Genomic DNA, 18,577 nt, shown 5'->3' with positions numbered 1-18,577 from the left:
AATTTTGAATTTTTGAACTAATTTTCCCATGTCTTTTATTCATATAAAAATCCAAGATTTGTGAATTTGAATAAGGTGTTGGTTTTTCCAGTAGTGTGAATCCCCTCATCCTTATCTGCCCAGAATCACCAGAATGACATCACATCTTAAAGGGTTTGTATTATGGGGACAAGTTATGTAGATTAGGTTTGTGTTTTGTGTTAAATTTGGAAAGTGATCTAATCCAATCTAATTGAAATGTCTTAAACGCAGTGCAAAAACAACAATGTTGGGTGATTGTAAACAAAGTTTTGTAGGTGAAAGGATAGGCTGATACAGCAGTTAGTGAATAATGTGGGATCTTGGGCTTTTGAACAAAAGGCCCAAACTGAAAAGTCAGGAAATCATACTAAACCTTCATGTTAGAGCAGTTCAGCTACAGCTGAATCGTTTATGTAATTCTGGGCACTGCTCTGTGGGAAGGATCAAGAGCTTCAGAGAGAGGACAGAAGGGTTTTACTAGAGCCCAGAACATTGTCATTTCTACCATTCTGCAAAAATTATGTTAGTGCATGTGTGAAGTTTGTGCATGTATGCGCTGAACATTGTTATCAAGAATGTGTCACCACTTATTCTGCACATGTCCTTGATGACATTATCGTGCCTAGGAATGCCATTGTGAATTGTAACTGTGTCCTAAAGTCACAGCAAAAAATAAGATTTTCATTTATGTGTCACCTTTCATCACCCTGGGACTTAGCAAAATGCTTTACAATCAGTGAAGTACTTTTGACATGTGGTCTCTATTATAATGTAGGAAGATCCCACAAACAATGATATAATAATGACTAGTGGGATAAATACTGGATATGACACTAATGAGAACTCTGTTGCTGTTCTTTGAAATATTGCCATTTGGCGCTTGCATCCACCTGAGGAGATCCATTAATCATAACGTGGTATGATTGACAGATCAACAGATTGACGTTTTGAACTGGAAAAACAGGTATACAATTGATTAACAATGGAACAAAAATGTAGTTTTTCAATTTTCTGTTCTGAAGCTACGGCTCTTACTGGGATATTTTAATCTCTGAAACCATTCATCATGTGTTTGTCTAGACTGAAAGTCTTGAAGACTCTTCATTTGTGTAGTTCATCATGACTGAACCTGACCCCACTTACCATTGAGACACGGGGTACCATACTCCACTGAGAGTTACTGTACAGCAGTGAAAAGCGGGGACGTTGCCCCTCTTAACTCCCAGCCCAGTTGAAGCCAATACTGTGGCTGATTACCACTTCTTTGCCTAACTTTGCATAGAAAAGGTATCAACATCACATTAAGGGAATTCTAGTAATTACAGAGATTTATGAAAATGTTGTCCAAATGATGGCTGAAGATTCAGAGGCACTTTATTGCTGTATGTTTCTTAATAAGTTTGAAAGAATACCTAATGATTGTATCTTGTCTTTTATCAAGCCTGTAAACTTATTCATTAAATCACCTTTCTACAGCAGGAGCTAAAGGAGACCTCATTGCAATTTGAAGAACTGTGGGAGTAATTAATAAAATGATGAAGGCAATCATTCTTGCTCTCCTCATATTAACAGGTAATGAAAGATAGACTTACATTGCAATCTCAGGACATCCCAGATAACTTTACAGCCGATTAAGTACTTTTGAAGTGTAGCCAGTAGTGTAGGAAATGCAACAACCGATTTAAGTGCAGCAAGCTCCTGCAAAACAGCCATATGATAATGACCAGGTAATCTATTTAATGTTGGTTGAAGATTAAATGTTGGTCCAGAACACCCTTCTTCAAAATAGTGTCATGAGGTATTTTATGTTTATCTGAGGGAGTAGACCGGCCTCAGTTTAACTTTCTGTTTTCTTCTATTCATGATATAAAGGTGTCATTCGCTAGGCCAGTATTGATAGCCTGCCCCTAACTGTTTTGGAAAAGGTGGTGGTGAGCTGCTTTCTTGAACTGCTTCAGTAATTTAAGGAGACACAGTGGTGGTTGTAAGGGAGTTCCAGGATTTTGACCCAATGACAATGAAAGAAAGGCAATATAGTTCTAAGTCAGGATAGTGCCTGACTGGTCATGCTATTCCCATACATCTGCTACCCCTGATTTTCTAAGTGGTAGACATTGTGGGCTTGGAAAGTACTATCAAAAGAATTTTGGTGAGTCAGTACAGTGCATCTTGTAGTTGTTACAATTGCTGTCACTGTCTGTTTGATCTGAAAGAAGTGAGTGTTCAAGGGGTAGATAATGCCAATCAAGTGGGCTACTTTGCATAGAGTTGAGCTTCTTGAGTGTTGTTAGAGCTGCACTAGTTGAGGAAAATGAAGAGTATCACACTTCTGACATGTGCCTTGTGGTGTACAGGTACGGGGAGACTGTAGATGAGTTACTCACCACAGTATTCCAAGCTCTGACCTGCTGTTGTAGCAATAGTATTTATGTGACTGGTCTAGTCCAGTTTCAGCTGAATGGTAACCCCTCGTTTGCTGATTGTAGCAGATTCAATGATGGTAATATCTTTGAATGTCATGGGCAGATGGTTAGATCCTTTTTTGTTGGGGATGGTCATGCCTGGCACTGTTGCCTGCCATTTATCAGCACAAGCCTGAATTTGTCCCAACCATGCTGCATTTGGACAAATATGTCTTCAATATCTGAGGAATTGCAGATGGTGCTGAACATTGTGCAGATGTCAGCAAATACCCCTACTTCTTGACAGAGGAAGGTCATTGATGAAGTAGCTGAAGGTGGTTGACCTTAGAACATCTTAATTAAAAGACAACATTTATGCCAATGTTGTGATTCCTCAGTACTGCCGTGGGAATGTCAGTCTAGGTTTTGTGCACAAGCCTCTTACAATCTTTGCATTTTAGTTGTCATCATAGGTGATTTTCAAGTTTTGCATGTAGGAACTGAAACTTCTGGTAAGATGCTGAGCCATATGGAGCAGCTTGAAGTCCTGATTTGTAACATTATATGGACTTGGTTCAGCCTCTGTACTTTGAACCAGAGTGAGGAGGATATTAGTTAGGGCTCCTTTCCCAGATTATTAATTGCAGGAAGTCACTGAATAGGCTACTAATTACGCACAGGGCTGGAATAACACATCTCATCCCAATAGTTGACCATCCTGCAGGGACCTGCTGTTGAGACTTCTACGTGGGAATCAAGCACTTCAGCGAGCTATCTGAAGGATGTCGCCCACCTTCACCAGAGGAAATTCTGAAGTTGATGGCGAAACGTTTACTCAAATGGAAAAGCCATTGTTACACGGAGACAAAAAGTGAACAGGAAGATGAGGCCATTGAGTCCCTGCATTACTGAATTAGATCATAACTGATCAGTATATTAACTCAGGCCATAGGTTCATCACCCTTAATAGCCTTGCCTAACAAAGATGTATCAATCTGAATTTTTAATTTTTCAATTAACGGGCAGCCATTACAGCTTTGTACTTCCTGGCTTCTCCTTGTTTTGGATTTCCTCCATTAAAGTAAATGGTTCCTCTCTAACTAACATACTGAATAATTTAACCATCTTAAAAACACCTTGGATGACCCTCAAAATCTTATCTACTGAAAGATAGCGGACATGGTAACTATTGAATATAGTTTAACTAATCTCTGTATAAGAGAGATAATAGCAGTCTAACTAAAATCATTAATTTGAATTTTCAGAAACTAATATGACTTTTACAGTGTGTTATTTTCCCTTCAGTGTCTTCAGGTACTGGGGAGCCTCACAATTCTGAAACCAAGTGGCAATCTATGAATCCTTTATTCAGGAAACTTAACAACACGAAAATGTCAACTAAAGAGGTAGAAGAAGAAACAGAGAAAAAGATCTCAAACAACAGCTCCCAATTATCTCCTGATGTAACTCGGTCTAGTTACCATAACTTAAGGAGATCTCTGCAGAGCCTTCTGAATTCTCCCCTTCATGCTAGAGTTTCCTCAGGAGATTCTGCTGTACTGGAGGCCATTCGATTGGCAATGAGTGGCGCAACTCAAGCAAACAAATGGGAATTTTACTACATGATCTGGAAAGCTGTGTTCAGCAGTCAGGTTGGAGCTACAAGTTCAGAGCTGCACTATCAACTGCCCCAGCTGCTTTTCTATCTTTTTCAGGCAACCAAGGACTCTGAACCTTTCTTTGCATTTGTTGAAAAGTTGATGCCATCAGGAGTCAACTGGAAAGTTGTACTAAGGTCCATACAGGATGAAGCCTGTTACGTTACTTCAGTTATGAGCAGAAGATCCTTCAGTGATTACATTGGAGTGCTTCTTGCAGTCAGTGTGAAGTCAAATAGGTCAACAATGGGGACTGACCCCTTCAGTATTCAAAATATACTGTTGAGTTTCGTTAAGAAGGTGCGTCAAGCCTTTTCCAATGAATTGAAGCCCATTTGGTATTTCTTTGGTCAGACTGTGTTCCCATTGTTTGAATCTTACATTGGTCGCATCACAAAACAAATCCTTTTGACGCTAACAAACTTTGTCTTGGAACAAATGCTATTGTTGAACAATATAATTAAACTGGATGTTAAAGGACAGTGTTCCCAAGGTAAGGAATCGTATCATTTCACATTTATTTTCCATAAATTCTTTCCTGTTGAGGATATGGACTTCCAGCAGTATTTTTCATTTGAGGCGAGAACAGTAAAAGATTCAGTTATTTCAAAATAGGCACCAATCAAACTCAGCCCAGTATCTGCTGTTAATATTGTCACACAAATATTTGTCCTTACCTGCAGTCACCTGCTTTCTGTGTCTCTTGCCCTCTCTGACTCTTGTCTGTCCTCTGATTCTCGCCTGCCCCTTCAGTCTAACTTTCTTTCCTACCGTGTCTTTCCTGTGCTTTCTCTTGCTGTCCTTTCTTTGCTGTCCATGTCTGCACCACCACCCCCCATCCCCGCACTCACCTGGTTGCTGCCACTCTCTTCTGCTCCAACACATACACTGCTCTCTTTCAAAAACTGTTGAGCACTCATCAGAGAGTGGTGACTACAAGTGAGTTTCAGTCATTTCAAGGCCTTAGAGAGCTGAATTTGATATTACCCGCCTACTGACAAACACGTGAAAGCAACAAACTCTGCTTCCAGAGCAGAGACAGATGGATTGATGTTCTCAAATAAAAACAATGTGCTAGAAATCTTAGTAGCATCAAGAGAAACAGTTAATACTTCATTTTAAATTGATACTTCGTGAGAAAAAGTCATTGAACTCGAAATGTTAACTCTGTTTCTCTCTCTACAGATACTGCCAGACCAGTATTTCCAGCACACTCTCTTTTTCAGACTTCCAGCACCTGCAGTATTTGTTTTTAGTTTGGACTAGGTCCTTCCCTTTCTGTTGACTGCACAGGACCTATTTACATTGAGGTTGTGTGGTCTCGCCCTGGCCTGTGGAGAATTTGATTCCCCAGTTGACAGCATTGCACAAGGCTCAAGTGTCCAAGCTTCACTTGTCATAAACAGGCCAGTTTTTGATAAACTGGATGTTGTCCAAAAAGGAAAAGTCCACAGGAAGGATCACGAGCCAAGAGAGGATCCTAATCATTTTGTTTGCCCAATGAATCAAGGGTCATAAAATTGGTATGATCCCTTTGAGGAATGTATTCCTAATGTTAGTTATTAGCTGTGACTCATTGAAGTCTTTGCCTCCACCCCTCTTTGTCAGGAAATTGTAGGTTCTCGTTCCACCTCAGTGTCTTGAGCACAGCTTAGACTGGCACTCCCACTGCAGTAGTGATGTATGCTGCACTGTCAGAGGTGCCACTTCTGGATTGAGACATCTGCCCATCAGAGCAGAGGATTTTTCCCCAGCATACTGGGCCAATATTTATTTTTCATATGACATCACTAAAATTACACATAGTCATTAACACAGTGGTGTTTGCAGGAGCTTCCTATATGCAAATTGACTGATTTAATGTAGAAAATACAGGAGAAATCACATTTCAAAAGTATTTATTGTAGTAAAATTGCTATAGTAAAAATAAAGCTGCTTACAGGCTTTTTTCAACCTGCCCATTTACCCTCAGAGCTGTACCTAGCAGCAGCATCCGGATAATCTATCCACTGTTAGGTCTCCTTGTTTTGCGTCATATAACACTACATCTGTTACTCCACCGTCTACTGCCTACTTGTTCAACTTCCTCACGTTCCTATGGTTACTTCTCAATCAATCCCTTCTTCCTATGCCTAAATGTTCTCTGTTTTTGGCCTTCATCTTTATTCCAATGTTACTGTGTCTAAGTGGAAGTCCCATTATAGTTTGATGCCTCATGTCTACATTTCATGTTCAGTTTTTTTTACTGTTAATGTTTATTTTTACAGGGAATCTGAAACAGCTCCTCATTTGGTGAGTTACTAAGCAGTTTGCATTAAATAGTTGAACTTTGTAGTATGAGTTTACAATTCATCTTTCATTGCCTGTTTATAAGTATAAGCAAATATAAGTATTGGCTCGAAGTGGTCAATATTGGCTCCTCTGATCTTTCCCTTCATGATATTAAATGGCCCTATATCGAATCTAAAAGTACATAATGACTTTTCACTGGTACCAAAACATTTCTTCTAAATAAAAACCGAAAGAACTTTGGATGCTATAAGTCAGGAACAAAAACGGAAGTTGCAGGAAAAGCTCAGCAGATCCGGCAGTATCTGTGAAGAAAATATCAGAGTTAACGTTTCGGGTCCAGTGACGCTTCCTCAGAACTGATGGTATCTTGGAAAACGGTTTATATGCAGAAAATAGGGAGGGCGACGGGGTAGGCAGTAAATGATAGTGTAGAGCCCGAAGAGAGAGAAGAACAGTTGGATAGACAAAGGAGTTGATAACGATTTGGCAAGGAGAGTGAATAGCTGTTAATGGGGACTGTTAGTGACTAACAGTAGGTAGAACTGGGAAGATTATAAAGCCTTTGAAAGATGTGATTCCTTCTTATTTCCTTCATAAACGGGGGACCTGTTTTAAAAGTGTGTCCTCTTGGTCTTGATTCTCATTGTACAGCCTGTCAAGTCCCCTTTCATGTTTTAATAACCTCCTCAACTCTTCCTTATAAGGCAACCCCTCCGTCTCTGAATCAGCCTTGGGAACCTTCTCTGAACTGATTCCAATGTTAGTCTATCCTCTCACTTACAGTGATCAAATCTGCACAGTGTGCTAGATGTAGTCTCACCAGTGTCCTGTGCAATTGTAACAAGCCATCCCTACTTTTCTGCTCCATGTCCCTTGCAATACAAGTCTAACAATCCATTTACCTTCCTAATTACTTGCTGTACTTGGATTCTGACTTCTTATGTTTCATGTATCAGAACACCCAGATCCTCTTAAACAAAAAACTGAAATAGATATATGAATAGGAATGGTTTAGTGGGATATGGGCCAAATGCAGGCAAGTGGGACTAGTTTAGTTTGGAAAACTTGGTCAGCAAAGATGAGTTGGACCAAAGGGTGTGTTTCCATGCTGTGTGACTCTATAACTGTAGGTGCTGGAAATCCGAAACAAAAACAGCAATTACTGGAAAAACTCAGCTGGCCTGGCAGCATCTGTGCAGAGAAAGCAGAATTAGCATTTGGGTCCAATGACCTTTCAGAAATGTCTGAAGAAGGCCCACTGGACCTGAAACATTAATTCTATTTTCTCTCCACAGATGCTGCCAGATTTGCTGAGTTTTTCCAGCAATTTATCTCCTTGTGATCCAGGTCCTTCTGTATTGCAGCATTCTGCAGTGTCTCTTTTAAACAATATTCTGCTTTTCTGTTCTTCCTGCTGATGAAAACAATGGCTAAGGGAGGAGTGGAGATGCTTGGGCAGTGGGGAAAGGCTCTTTCCTTCTCTGTGAGTTAAAACTGATAGTGTAAACCATTTGTACATTATTCATGAATACTGGAGTGTGAGATTGAAGCTATAATAGTAATGATCAGCAACTGCTTGAGTTTCACTCTTACAGGTTGTGACATTAATCAAACCAGTCGGTCAAATTACAGTTTTGCCGCTCAATCCCATATTCTACGGACCGTGGTGTAAATTGGTTGTATTACAGAAGATGGTGTGACATGATTGCATTAAACAGAAAAATGAATGGGAAGGATCTGTGACTTGTTAACAGAATGAGTATTGTAGAATTCTGCTGTGTTTGAACAAGGATCTGGGTGCTGAGTGACAGACTGCTCAATTCTGACTTGCACACACTCAACACTTGATCACATTTCAGAGTAATTGACATTGTGAAGTTACTATTGCTGTGAGTAAACACAACAGCAATTCTAATCACAGTCAGAGCTCTCAATTAGCATTAAGGTGAAAGAAGTATTTGATTGTGTTTGCTGATTGTGCTGGAGCGGAGGAACGTTGGCAAGAAATGAAGTTCTGTTTTTCAGGGTTATCTATGTAATAATATGTAATAGCCCTGAAGGAAACCATCCAGCCTATCCTGTCTGTGACAACTCTTTGAACGAGTTATTCAATTAATCCCATCCCCTGCTGTTTGCCGTAGCCCTTCAAATTTCCACCTTCAAGAACTTATTCAATTGAATCAGTCATAGAGTTATACGGAAACATATCCTTCAGTCTAACTGGTCCATGCTGACTAGGTTTCTGAAACTGAACTAGTCCCATTTGCCTGCGTTTGGGCCCATATCCCTCTAAACCTTTCCTATTCACGTACCTGTCCGAATCTCTTGTAAGTATTGTAATTGTATCTGTCTCTACCACGTCTCTGGCAGTTTGTTCCATATATGTACCATCCTCTGTGTAAAAAAAGTTGCTCCTCAGGTCCCTTTTTAAATCTTTCCCCTTTCATCTTAAACCTATGCTGTCTAGTTTTGCAGTCGCCAGCCTGGGGAAAAGACCTTGACTATTCAACTTATCTATGCCCCTCATGACTTCATAAACCTCTATAAGGTCACCCCTGAGCCTCCTATGCTCTAGTGAAAAAAGGTCCCAGCCGTTCCTGCTTCTCCTTATAACTCAAAATGTCCAGTCTTAGTAACATCCTTGTAAATCATTTTCTCACCCTTTCCAGTTTAATAACTTTCTTCCTATACCAGGGCAACCAGAATTGTACACAGCACCCCAAAAGTGGCCTCACCAATGTCTTCTACAGCCGCAACATGATATCCCAACTCCTGTACTCAGTGCTCTGACCGATAAAGGCGAATATGCTTAGACGCCTTCTTCACCACCCTGTGATGCCATTTTCAAGGAACTATGTACCTATACCTCTAAATCTCTCTGTTCGACAACACTCCTCAGGGCCTTACCATTAACTGTATGAGTCCTGCCCTGGTTTGTGTTATCAAAATGCAACACCTCGCGTTTATCTAAATTAAACTCCATCTGCCGCTTCTCGGCCCATTGGCCTATCTGATCAAGATCTTGTTGTACTCTTAGATAATCTTCGCTGTCCAGTATACCACCAATTTTGGTGTCATATGTAAACTTACTAAACATGCTTCCTACTTTCTCATCCGAATCATTTATATAAATGACAAACAACAGTGGACCCTACGCTGATCCTTGTTGCACACTACTGGTCACAAGCCTCCAGTCAAAACAACAGCCCTCAACCACGACCCTCTGTCTCCTACCATCAAGCCAATTTTGTATCCAATTTGTTAGCTGTCCCTGGATTCCATGTGATCTAACTTTACTAACCATGTGGAACCTTGTCAAAGGCCTCGCAAGAGTCCATATAGACAATTTCTACTTCTCTGCCTTCATCTGTCTTCTTGGTCGCCTCTTCAAAAAACTCAGTTAAGTTTGTGAGACATGATTTCCCATGCACAAACCCGTGCTATCCTCAACCAGTCCTTGCCTTTCCAAGTTCATGTAAATCCTGCCTCTCAGAATGTCCTCCAACAACTTACCCACCACTGACATCAGACCCACCGGACCATAGTTCCTGGCTTTTCCTTACGGCCTTTCTTAAATAATGCTACAGCATTAGCCATTCTCCAGAATTCCGGCACCTCACCCGTGGCGTTAAAAAATCTCAGCAAGGGGTCCCACAGTTTCTTCCCTAACTTCCCACAATGTGCTGGGATACACCTGGTCAAGTCCTGGGGATTTATCTACCTCTTTGCATTTTAAGACCTCCAGAATCTTCACTTCTGTAATATGGATACTTTTTAAGACGTCACTATTTATTTCCTCAAGTTCCCTCGCTTCAATGACTCTCCACAGTAAATCCTGATGCAAAATATTCGTTCAGTATCTCGTCCATCTCTGGTTCCACACATTGACGGCCTCTTTGATCTTTAAGGAGTCATATTCTCTCCCTAGTTGTTCTTTTGCCTTTCATGTACTTGTAAAATCTCCTTGGATTCTCCTTAACCTTATCTGCCAAAGCTATCTGAAGTCCACTTTCTGCCGTTCTGTTTTCTCTCTTAAGTGTACTCCTACTCCCTATACTCCTGAAAGGATTCGCTTGATCCAAGCTGTCTGTACCTAACAAATGTCTCCTTTTTATTGACCAGAGCCTCAATATCTCCAGTTGTTTAGTGTTCCCTTCTTATACCAGCCTTGCCCTTCACTCTAACAGGAATATGCTGTCGCTGAAGTCTCATTATCTTACTTTTGAAAGCCTCCCACTTGCCAGTCACCCCTTTGCCTGCGAACAGCCTCCCCGAATTAATTTTTGAAAGTTCCTGTCTAATTCCGTCAAAATTGGCCTTACTCCAATTTAGAACTTTAACTTTTAGACAAGGCCTATCCTTTTCAATAACTATTTTAAAACTCATAGAATTATCAGTGGCCCCAAAGTACTCCTCCACTAATGCCCAGTCACTTGTCCTGCCTTATTTTCCAAAAGGAGTTTTGCTCTTTCTCTACGTATTGATGAAATTTCCTTGAACACACTTAACAAGTTCCTCCCCATCTAAGCCTTTAACACTATGGCAGTCCCAGTCTATGCTTGGAAAGTTAAAATCCCCTACCATTACCACCCTGTTATTCTTACAGATAGCTCCCTGGATATTTGCTCCCCAATTTCCTACTGACTCTTCGGCAGTCTATAGTACGATCTTATGAAGGTGATTATGCCCTTCTGATTTCTCACTTCTACCCATATACCCTCACTGGACAATCCACTTGGCCACTTGTATCTTTGTTATATCGGCTGTGGCTCATTTGATCGCAAAGTGACCTATGAGTCGGAATGTTGTTAGTTCAAGTCCCACTTTGGAGACTCAAGTAATCTAATACATTACTGACTGTGTGTGACATTTTCAGAGGTTTATTAAACAATCTGTCTGCCTCTCTCAGGTGCTGTAAAATAAATTCCCGTGGCATTATTTCTAAGAGTACAATGGAGTTCTCCCTGATGTGTGAAGTCAATATTTCGACAACATTCCTACAAACAAATTTCTGCCCATTATTCCATTGCTTTTTGTGGGATCTTGCTATTCAAATTGGCTGCTGCATTTCCTAATTATACGAGTGTCCATGTTTCAGAATATACTTTGTGGGCTGTAAAGCACTGTATAATGTACTGAAATCAAGAAAGGCATGAAAGAAATATAATTTCATTTATTATTTCTGGGGCTGTGATTGCACAAGTGTTAGGAACAAGTTTTCAGAGTATCAAAGTTTTGTAAACTCTCAGATGACCCATTTGAATGCATAATGTGTTCTTAAACAAACAATTATTTTGTTCTACACAGGGGTCTTCTTCATAACTTGACCTGGAATTTTGAAGCTGTTACAATAGATGATATGCAAATCCTTCTTAGTCAGTCTCCCGCTGAACTGTATAGGACTACCACAGTTTTTAAGGTCATTTCTGATTTTTCTCAGCTGCCCACAAGCTGCAACCAAGAACTTTTCCTTTTACTTAATAGAACCCTTTGCTACAAAAATTTCCAGCATCAATTCAACCTTCCCATGTTTTGTAGTATCATAGGAGGCTTGGCAGGAAACAGGTCAGGCCCCTTAGTCAATAAAGTTTGCAATAAAGTGAATTTCATATATACGTATCTCACTAAGGGATTAAATTTCTACACTGATTACTGTGAGAAAAGAAGACTTGATGTAGGGTCTTTTTCTTCAAGTGACACCAGGCAAATTGAAGATCTGATTTGTAATTACGATTCATGGGTTGTTGGAGATTTGTTCAACTCTACAGATTTTGGTTATTGTGCTGTTGTAGATGAAGTTGGTTTTAGAAAAACTGTCTGCACTAATACATCACTGTTGGAAAGCATCATGAAAAACCCAGCTCACTTTTGGCTGAAAGACTTCTGTGCTAGCAGTTCAAATACTATGCTTGTTCCTACATTTATCACTGATGTAGTCAGTGAAGGTGCGTATATTGACTTCACCATCAGTCCAGCCACCGTTGTCCCTCCTGTAAAAGGAGTAGACAACTACTGTCGTTATGAGGAGTGGACGGACTTCTCCATGGTGGATAATAAAGTGATCACGTTCTGTGCCAGTCATGATGGTGACCATTTCACTCATGTGATTTGCAGTGATCAGTCTGCAGTTCAGGAGCTCATAAAGGGCAATTTTTGGCTGGCTGACTTTTGCAATAATTACTCCATTCTGAGTGGCAATAGTGAATTCTGCATGTATGACAAGTGGAAAGAGGATCCTGTAGATCCATTGATAATCTCGTTATGTTGGAGGAGTGACCAAACAAATTTCAATAAATCAGTTTGCAATGATGTGATTGTCCTAAATGAACTGATGCTGGATCCTGGCAATACTTGGCTTCTATCTGCCTGCAGTGCTGAGAACAGTTGCAACTATGAGGAGTGGCTGGACACTCTTTCTGTAGCCCCTGCTGTTGTTGTACTCTGCAAGGAAACTGATCAAGCTGCTTTTAACTGCATGGTTTGCACCAATCCATCACTCTTGGAGATTCTGCTGAATAATTCTGAAAACTCCTGGCTGAACGACTTCTGTCCCAGCAATTCACATTCCACAGTGGTGCCCACTGTAGTTCCAGAGGAAGGCAGTAATATAGTACCTGTCCGTTCTACTGCCAACCCAACCATGCAAGAAAATCTTATGACTGCTGTGGAAAGTCTTTGCCACTATGAAAATTGGACGTACCCAGCTGTAGTAGATAGCACTGTGGTAGCAGTGTGTTTCAATATTGACAGGGAGCAGTTCAACATACATGTGTGCAAAAACCCAGTAATTCTTCAGGAGCTGTTGAAGAATGAGTTCAATCTTTGGCTGACTGATGTTTGCAGTGATGCTTCCGTTTTGGCTAGTGGTCATACTGATGTGGCCACATACTGTCAATACAGTCAGTGGACACATGAACCCATCGATCCTTACGTGGTAGATTTTTGTTGGAGGAATGACGAAGCAAATTTCACTCGATTTGTTTGTCGTAGTGAGGCATTGCTAAGTGAGATGTTGTTGTATCCTGAAAATGCTTGGTTAAAATCCCACTGCAACATCCAAATCACTCCACACACAAATGATCAGAATGAAAACTGCAGATACGAAGAGTGGATAGATCTCTCTTCTTTTGATCTTGCTGCTGTTGAATTCTGTAGTCAGTATGACCTCGACAATTTTGTACAAGCTGCTTGTGACAATTCAACACGATTGTGGGGGTTGCTGATCAATGTGAGCAGCACCTGGCTCTCTAGCTACTGCTCTCACGTTGAAGGAGATGGAATAAATACTGCTGCCACATGTGTTTATTCTTTCTGGACGGAACAACGGGTGGACCCAACCACTGTGGCACTCTGCTTTGACTACGATCAGAGCAATTTCAATAAATATGTATGCCAAGATCCTGATGTGCTTCATGCATTGATCAGCGATCCAGAGAACACTTGGGTTGAGGCGGATTGCATGGAAATCAATAACTCTACCAACTCTATAGAGATCAAGATCTGCCCAGTGGAAGATCTCATCTCGCAACTCCAGTGGACATGCACTCTGGGCACATCACAACTATGCACATCCGAACAGTTCCGATTGGGAGATATCCCTCCTCTAATTATGTGTGGTTTGGAAAACATTGGTCTGATGCTTCATAATACACTTACTGAAGATCTGACAGTAAGCTTTATGGATGCAATAAATAAGATCTTCATGGTCTTAATGACCTTGGAAGATGATCGAATTGCGTTCCTTCAAGTTGTTCAGAATGCTAAAAGAAGTGTCCTGCAAACTGTTCTAAACTACCTGCAGAATGAGAAGAACTACAGAATCAAGAAAGAACTACTCCAGTGTTTTGGGGTAAGGCATAAATAATACTAATTGCATTTATGGGAACTAAATTATATTCCTTTACTGGGTTTCCCGTCATGTATTATTTGACAGTCCCCTTTTTAAACATTTTCTAATTGACTTGTTCAAACCTGTCATGTTACACCTCTGGAGCAGGTGGGACTTGAAACCGGCCCTCCTGACCCAGAGGAAGGGACACTATCACTGTGCCGTGAGCCCAACACCTCCCATTTTACAATATCTTGTGGTAAATTGTGATCATGTGCCACAAAGTTGGGGTCATCTAATATTATTATAAGAATTTCAATTCCATTCAAGTTGTAATTCTTTGTTGATCTGTCAAACTAGAACCTCTCAAAATGAAAATTAAGGAATTAAGACAGTGGCACAGTGGGTCAACCTCTTCCCTCTGAGTTTGAAGGTTACGGGTGAAGGTCCCACTTCAAAGATTTGAGCACAAATCTAGCTTGACCTTCCCAGAGTGCTGTGTGTTGGTAGTGCTGCATTGTTGAAGGCACTGTCTTTCAGATGAGAAAACCCAAAATCCACTGTTGTTTGCCATCATAATTGGGCACCATTCAAGGAAGAGGAGGAGTGTTCTCTTCAATGTTTGGACCACTGTTTCTCAGCTAATATGTGACCGTGCTATTCCTGGTCAAGTAGGGGATGATTTTGTAATTCTTTCTTAATGTCATCAGAAGACTTCACTGCTATTAAGTGATTAGGATTGATCTTACACATGCCATTTATATTTCATAATGATCTTCCACTGATTGGGTTTTGCTGGAGAAATTGTATGCTGTAATTTTGGCTATGGGTTCTGTTGTCATAGTTTGTGGAGACACTATCTAAGTAGATTTTGTACACTAATGAGCTGTTTAAGTGGAGGTTATTGCTGTAAAATAGACTCTGCTGTGAGCCTTGACATAAGTTCCATGTAATCTCTTTGATAGACATTGTGTTGTCAATAGGCACTCTTATATTAACACTATTTTTTGTGTATTTTTTCAGTCTGTCCTGTTGAACTTGGTGAAAAAGGAAGGGGGTTCATCAGGCATGGACCTAATAAGGGTAATGTGTTATGTTTTGACAATATCGATACAACTCTTATCATGGGAAGAAAACAATTGTCCACATTAAAGAGGGAAGCTTGGATTTAGAGACTGATAGATATTTATAGAGAAGCTAGATAAATATGCCAGAGTGAAGTGAATAGTCTTTTGATTTGTTGAAATGATGTAATTTGGGAGCAGGTTTGTGTGGAGCAGAAACACTAACTCAGGTCAGTAGGTCGGAATAGTCTGCTTCCACCCTCTCTGTTCTATATAAATCCCATACAGAGCTGCACATTTATTCACTAAGGCATTGGGCCAACTAGAACTTGTGTGAGAGGGCAAAAGAGACATAGAACAAAGAACAAAGAAAATTACAGTACAGGAACAAGCCTTTCGGCCTCCCAAGCCTGCACTAACATGCTGCCTGTCTCAACTAAAACGCCCTACCCTTCCGGGGACCATATCCCTCTATTCCCATCCTATTCGTGTATTTGTCAAAATGTCTTTTAAAAGTCGATATTATATCTGCTTCCATTACCTCCCCTGGCAGCAAGTACCATGCACCCCCCACCCTCTGTGTAAAAAAAAACTTGCCTCGTACATCTCCTTTAAACCTTGCCCCTGGCACCTTAAACTCATGGCCCCTGGTAACTGACTCTTCCACCCTGGGAAAAAGCTTCAGACTGTCCAGTCTATCCATGCCCTTCATAATCGTGTAGCCCTCAATCAGGTCGCCCCTCAACCTCGGTTGTTCCAGTGAGAACAACCCAAGTTTCTCCAACTTCTCCTCATAGCTAATGCCCGCCATACCAGGCGACATCCTGGTAAATCTTTTATGTACCCTCTGCAAAGCCACTGTGTCCTTCTGGTAGTGTGGTGACCAGAATTGAACGCAATATTCCAAATGATGCCTAACTAAGGTTCTATAAAGCTGCAACATTACCTGCCAATTTTTAAACTCAATGCCCCAGCCGATGATGGCAAGCATGCCATATGCCTTGTTGACTACCTTTTCCACCTGCATTGCCACTTTTAGTCACCTATGTACCTGTACACCCAGATCCCACTGACTATCAGTACTCTGAAGGGTTCTGCCATTTACTGTATATTTTGCATCTGGATTAGACCTTCCAAAATGCATTACTTCACATTTTTCCAAATTAAACTCCGTCTGCCATCTCTCTGCCCAAGTCACCAACCGATCTATATACAGCTGTATCCTCTGACGGTCCTCATTGCTATCCGCAATTCCACCAACCTTTGTGTCATCGGCAAACTTACTAATCAGGCAAGTTACGTTCTCCTCCAAATCATTTATATATATTACAAACAGCAAAGGTCCCAACACTGATCCCTGAGGATTGCCACTAGTCACAGCCCTCCATTCAGAAACGTACCCTTCCACTGCTACCCTCTGTCTTCTGTGACCGAGCCAGATTTTTATCCATGTTGCAAGCTCACCTCTGACCCCGTGCGACTTTACCTTCTGTATCAGCCTGTCATGAGGGACTTTGTCAAAGGCCTTACTGAAGTCCATGTAGTCAACACCCACTGCCCTACCCTTATCGATCATCTTCGTCACTTCCTCAAAAAACTCAACCAACTTAGTGAGACACGACCTCCCCTTCACAAAACCATGTTGCATTTCGCTAATAGGCCCACTGATTTCCAGGTGGGAGTAAATCCTGTCTTGAAGAATCCTCTCCAATAATTTCTCTACCACTGACATAAGGCTCACCAGTCTGTAATTAACTGGATTATCCTTGCCATCCTTCTTAAACAAAGGAACAGCATTGGCTATTCTCCAATCCTCTGGGACCTCCCCTGTAGCCAGTGAGGATACAAAGATTTCCCTCAAGGCCCCAGTAATTTCCTCCCTTGCCCTTCTCAGTATTCTGGGGTATATCGCATCAGGCCCTGGGGACTTGTCTACCTTAATGTTTTTCAAGATCCCAGTATCTCCTCCCTTTTGATCTCAACATGACCCAAACTGTCTATACGCCCTTCCCCAGACTCATCATCCACCAAGTCCTTCTCTATGGTGAATACTGACGCAAAGTACTCATTTAATACTTCGTCGATTTCCTCTGGCTTCTCACATAAATTCCCTTCCCTGTCCTTGAGCGGGCCAACCCTCTGCCCTTTGTATAAAAAGCCTTGAGATTTTCCTTAATCCTGTTGGCCAATGATTTTTCATGACCCCTTTTAGCCCTCCTGACGCCTTGCTTAAGTTTCTTTTGACTTTCCTTGTATTCCACCCTTGCTTCGTGTTTTCCCAGCCTCCTAGCCTTGATAAATGCTTCCTTTTTCTTTTTGATTAGGCTGACTATCTCTCGTTATCCAAAGTTCCCTAAACTTGCCATACTTATCCTTCAAAAGGAACAGCATAGATGCAAATGCGTGATGCATTCAATTTTCTCAGTGTATCCTGTGTGCACTAATTATTTGTGTACATCCGAGATGAAATGGCAGATTCTGAACGCAGAGGCACATCCCAAAGTCATAGCAGACCCAGCCAGTTCAAGGGACTATACTCTGAGGCCAGGGAGTTTCATTTTCCAGTGGTAGGTATTGTGTCTTTGAGCTTCTCATGTGTGATCAGTCAATAAATGTCTTCTTAACTGCTAGTCTGTAATGGGAAAGTTACTCCTTATCTATACAAACGATATCGTAGAGTAGGAGAGACTGAACTGTGACTCGTGGAACTTTCTGGTCCAGCCCTGAGATCAGTAATAATCTCTCGTGTTTCTTTTTCATGTCTTTGTCTCGTTGGAATTTGTGTGCCTTAAGAATTGACTGGGTTGTTGTCTCAATGGTGGACAGATTCTAAATCAGAAGTCAATATCTGTCTCTGTGTCAGCAGCTTGCCAGACATGGAGGTTTAGTTATGGTGCTTTGATTTAAACTATACATAGCTCACAACGCTCTATGCTACACACCCATACAGCACAGTGGAACTAAATCAGTGCAGATACAATTGTATGTTTTTATTCAGATATAAACTCTGTAGTAATTACTGTTGTTAATTGTTTTTCACTGACAGCTCTTTCTTACCCTCCAAACACAGGAGTATTTACAACTCTCTGCAGTCGATCTTCAAGGGGTGCTTTTTGCACTTGACATTCAAGCTACAAAACAGCTACTACAGCACTTGAATACAAACTGGAACGGTTTGCAGGTAAGCTATTTCATACCATTTATCATTAAACTCTTGATAAGCTCGGCTAACCAGAAAGCTTTTTTTTTTAGCAATTTCACTACTAAAGAGGATCGCAACATGCGACTTTTTTTATCCACTTTCTGTACGTA

General features: G+C 41.0%; 1 protein-coding gene across 1 annotated transcript in view; it reads left to right on the top strand.

Annotated features, from left to right (window-relative positions):
- Positions 1 to 3,814: 3,814 nt before the first annotated feature.
- strc1 (stereocilin 1) overlaps positions 3,815 to 18,577 on the top strand; it is a 54,600-nt gene continuing 39,837 nt past the window's right edge. Inside the window, exons 1-5 of the mRNA XM_020534306.2 lie at positions 3,815 to 4,574; positions 6,349 to 6,373; positions 11,912 to 14,222; positions 15,225 to 15,284; positions 18,336 to 18,446. Of these exons, the coding sequence (XP_020389895.2) occupies positions 3,815 to 4,574; positions 6,349 to 6,373; positions 11,912 to 14,222; positions 15,225 to 15,284; positions 18,336 to 18,446 (3,267 nt within the window). The remainder of the gene's footprint in view (positions 4,575 to 6,348; positions 6,374 to 11,911; positions 14,223 to 15,224; positions 15,285 to 18,335; positions 18,447 to 18,577) is intronic.

This window comes from Rhincodon typus, chromosome 33 (assembly GCF_021869965.1).
Source record: "Rhincodon typus isolate 14 chromosome 33, sRhiTyp1.1, whole genome shotgun sequence".
NCBI lineage: Eukaryota > Metazoa > Chordata > Chondrichthyes > Orectolobiformes > Rhincodontidae > Rhincodon > Rhincodon typus.
The sequence above is the reverse complement of the archived record's forward strand: the minus strand, read 5'-3'. Positions and strand labels throughout refer to the sequence as shown.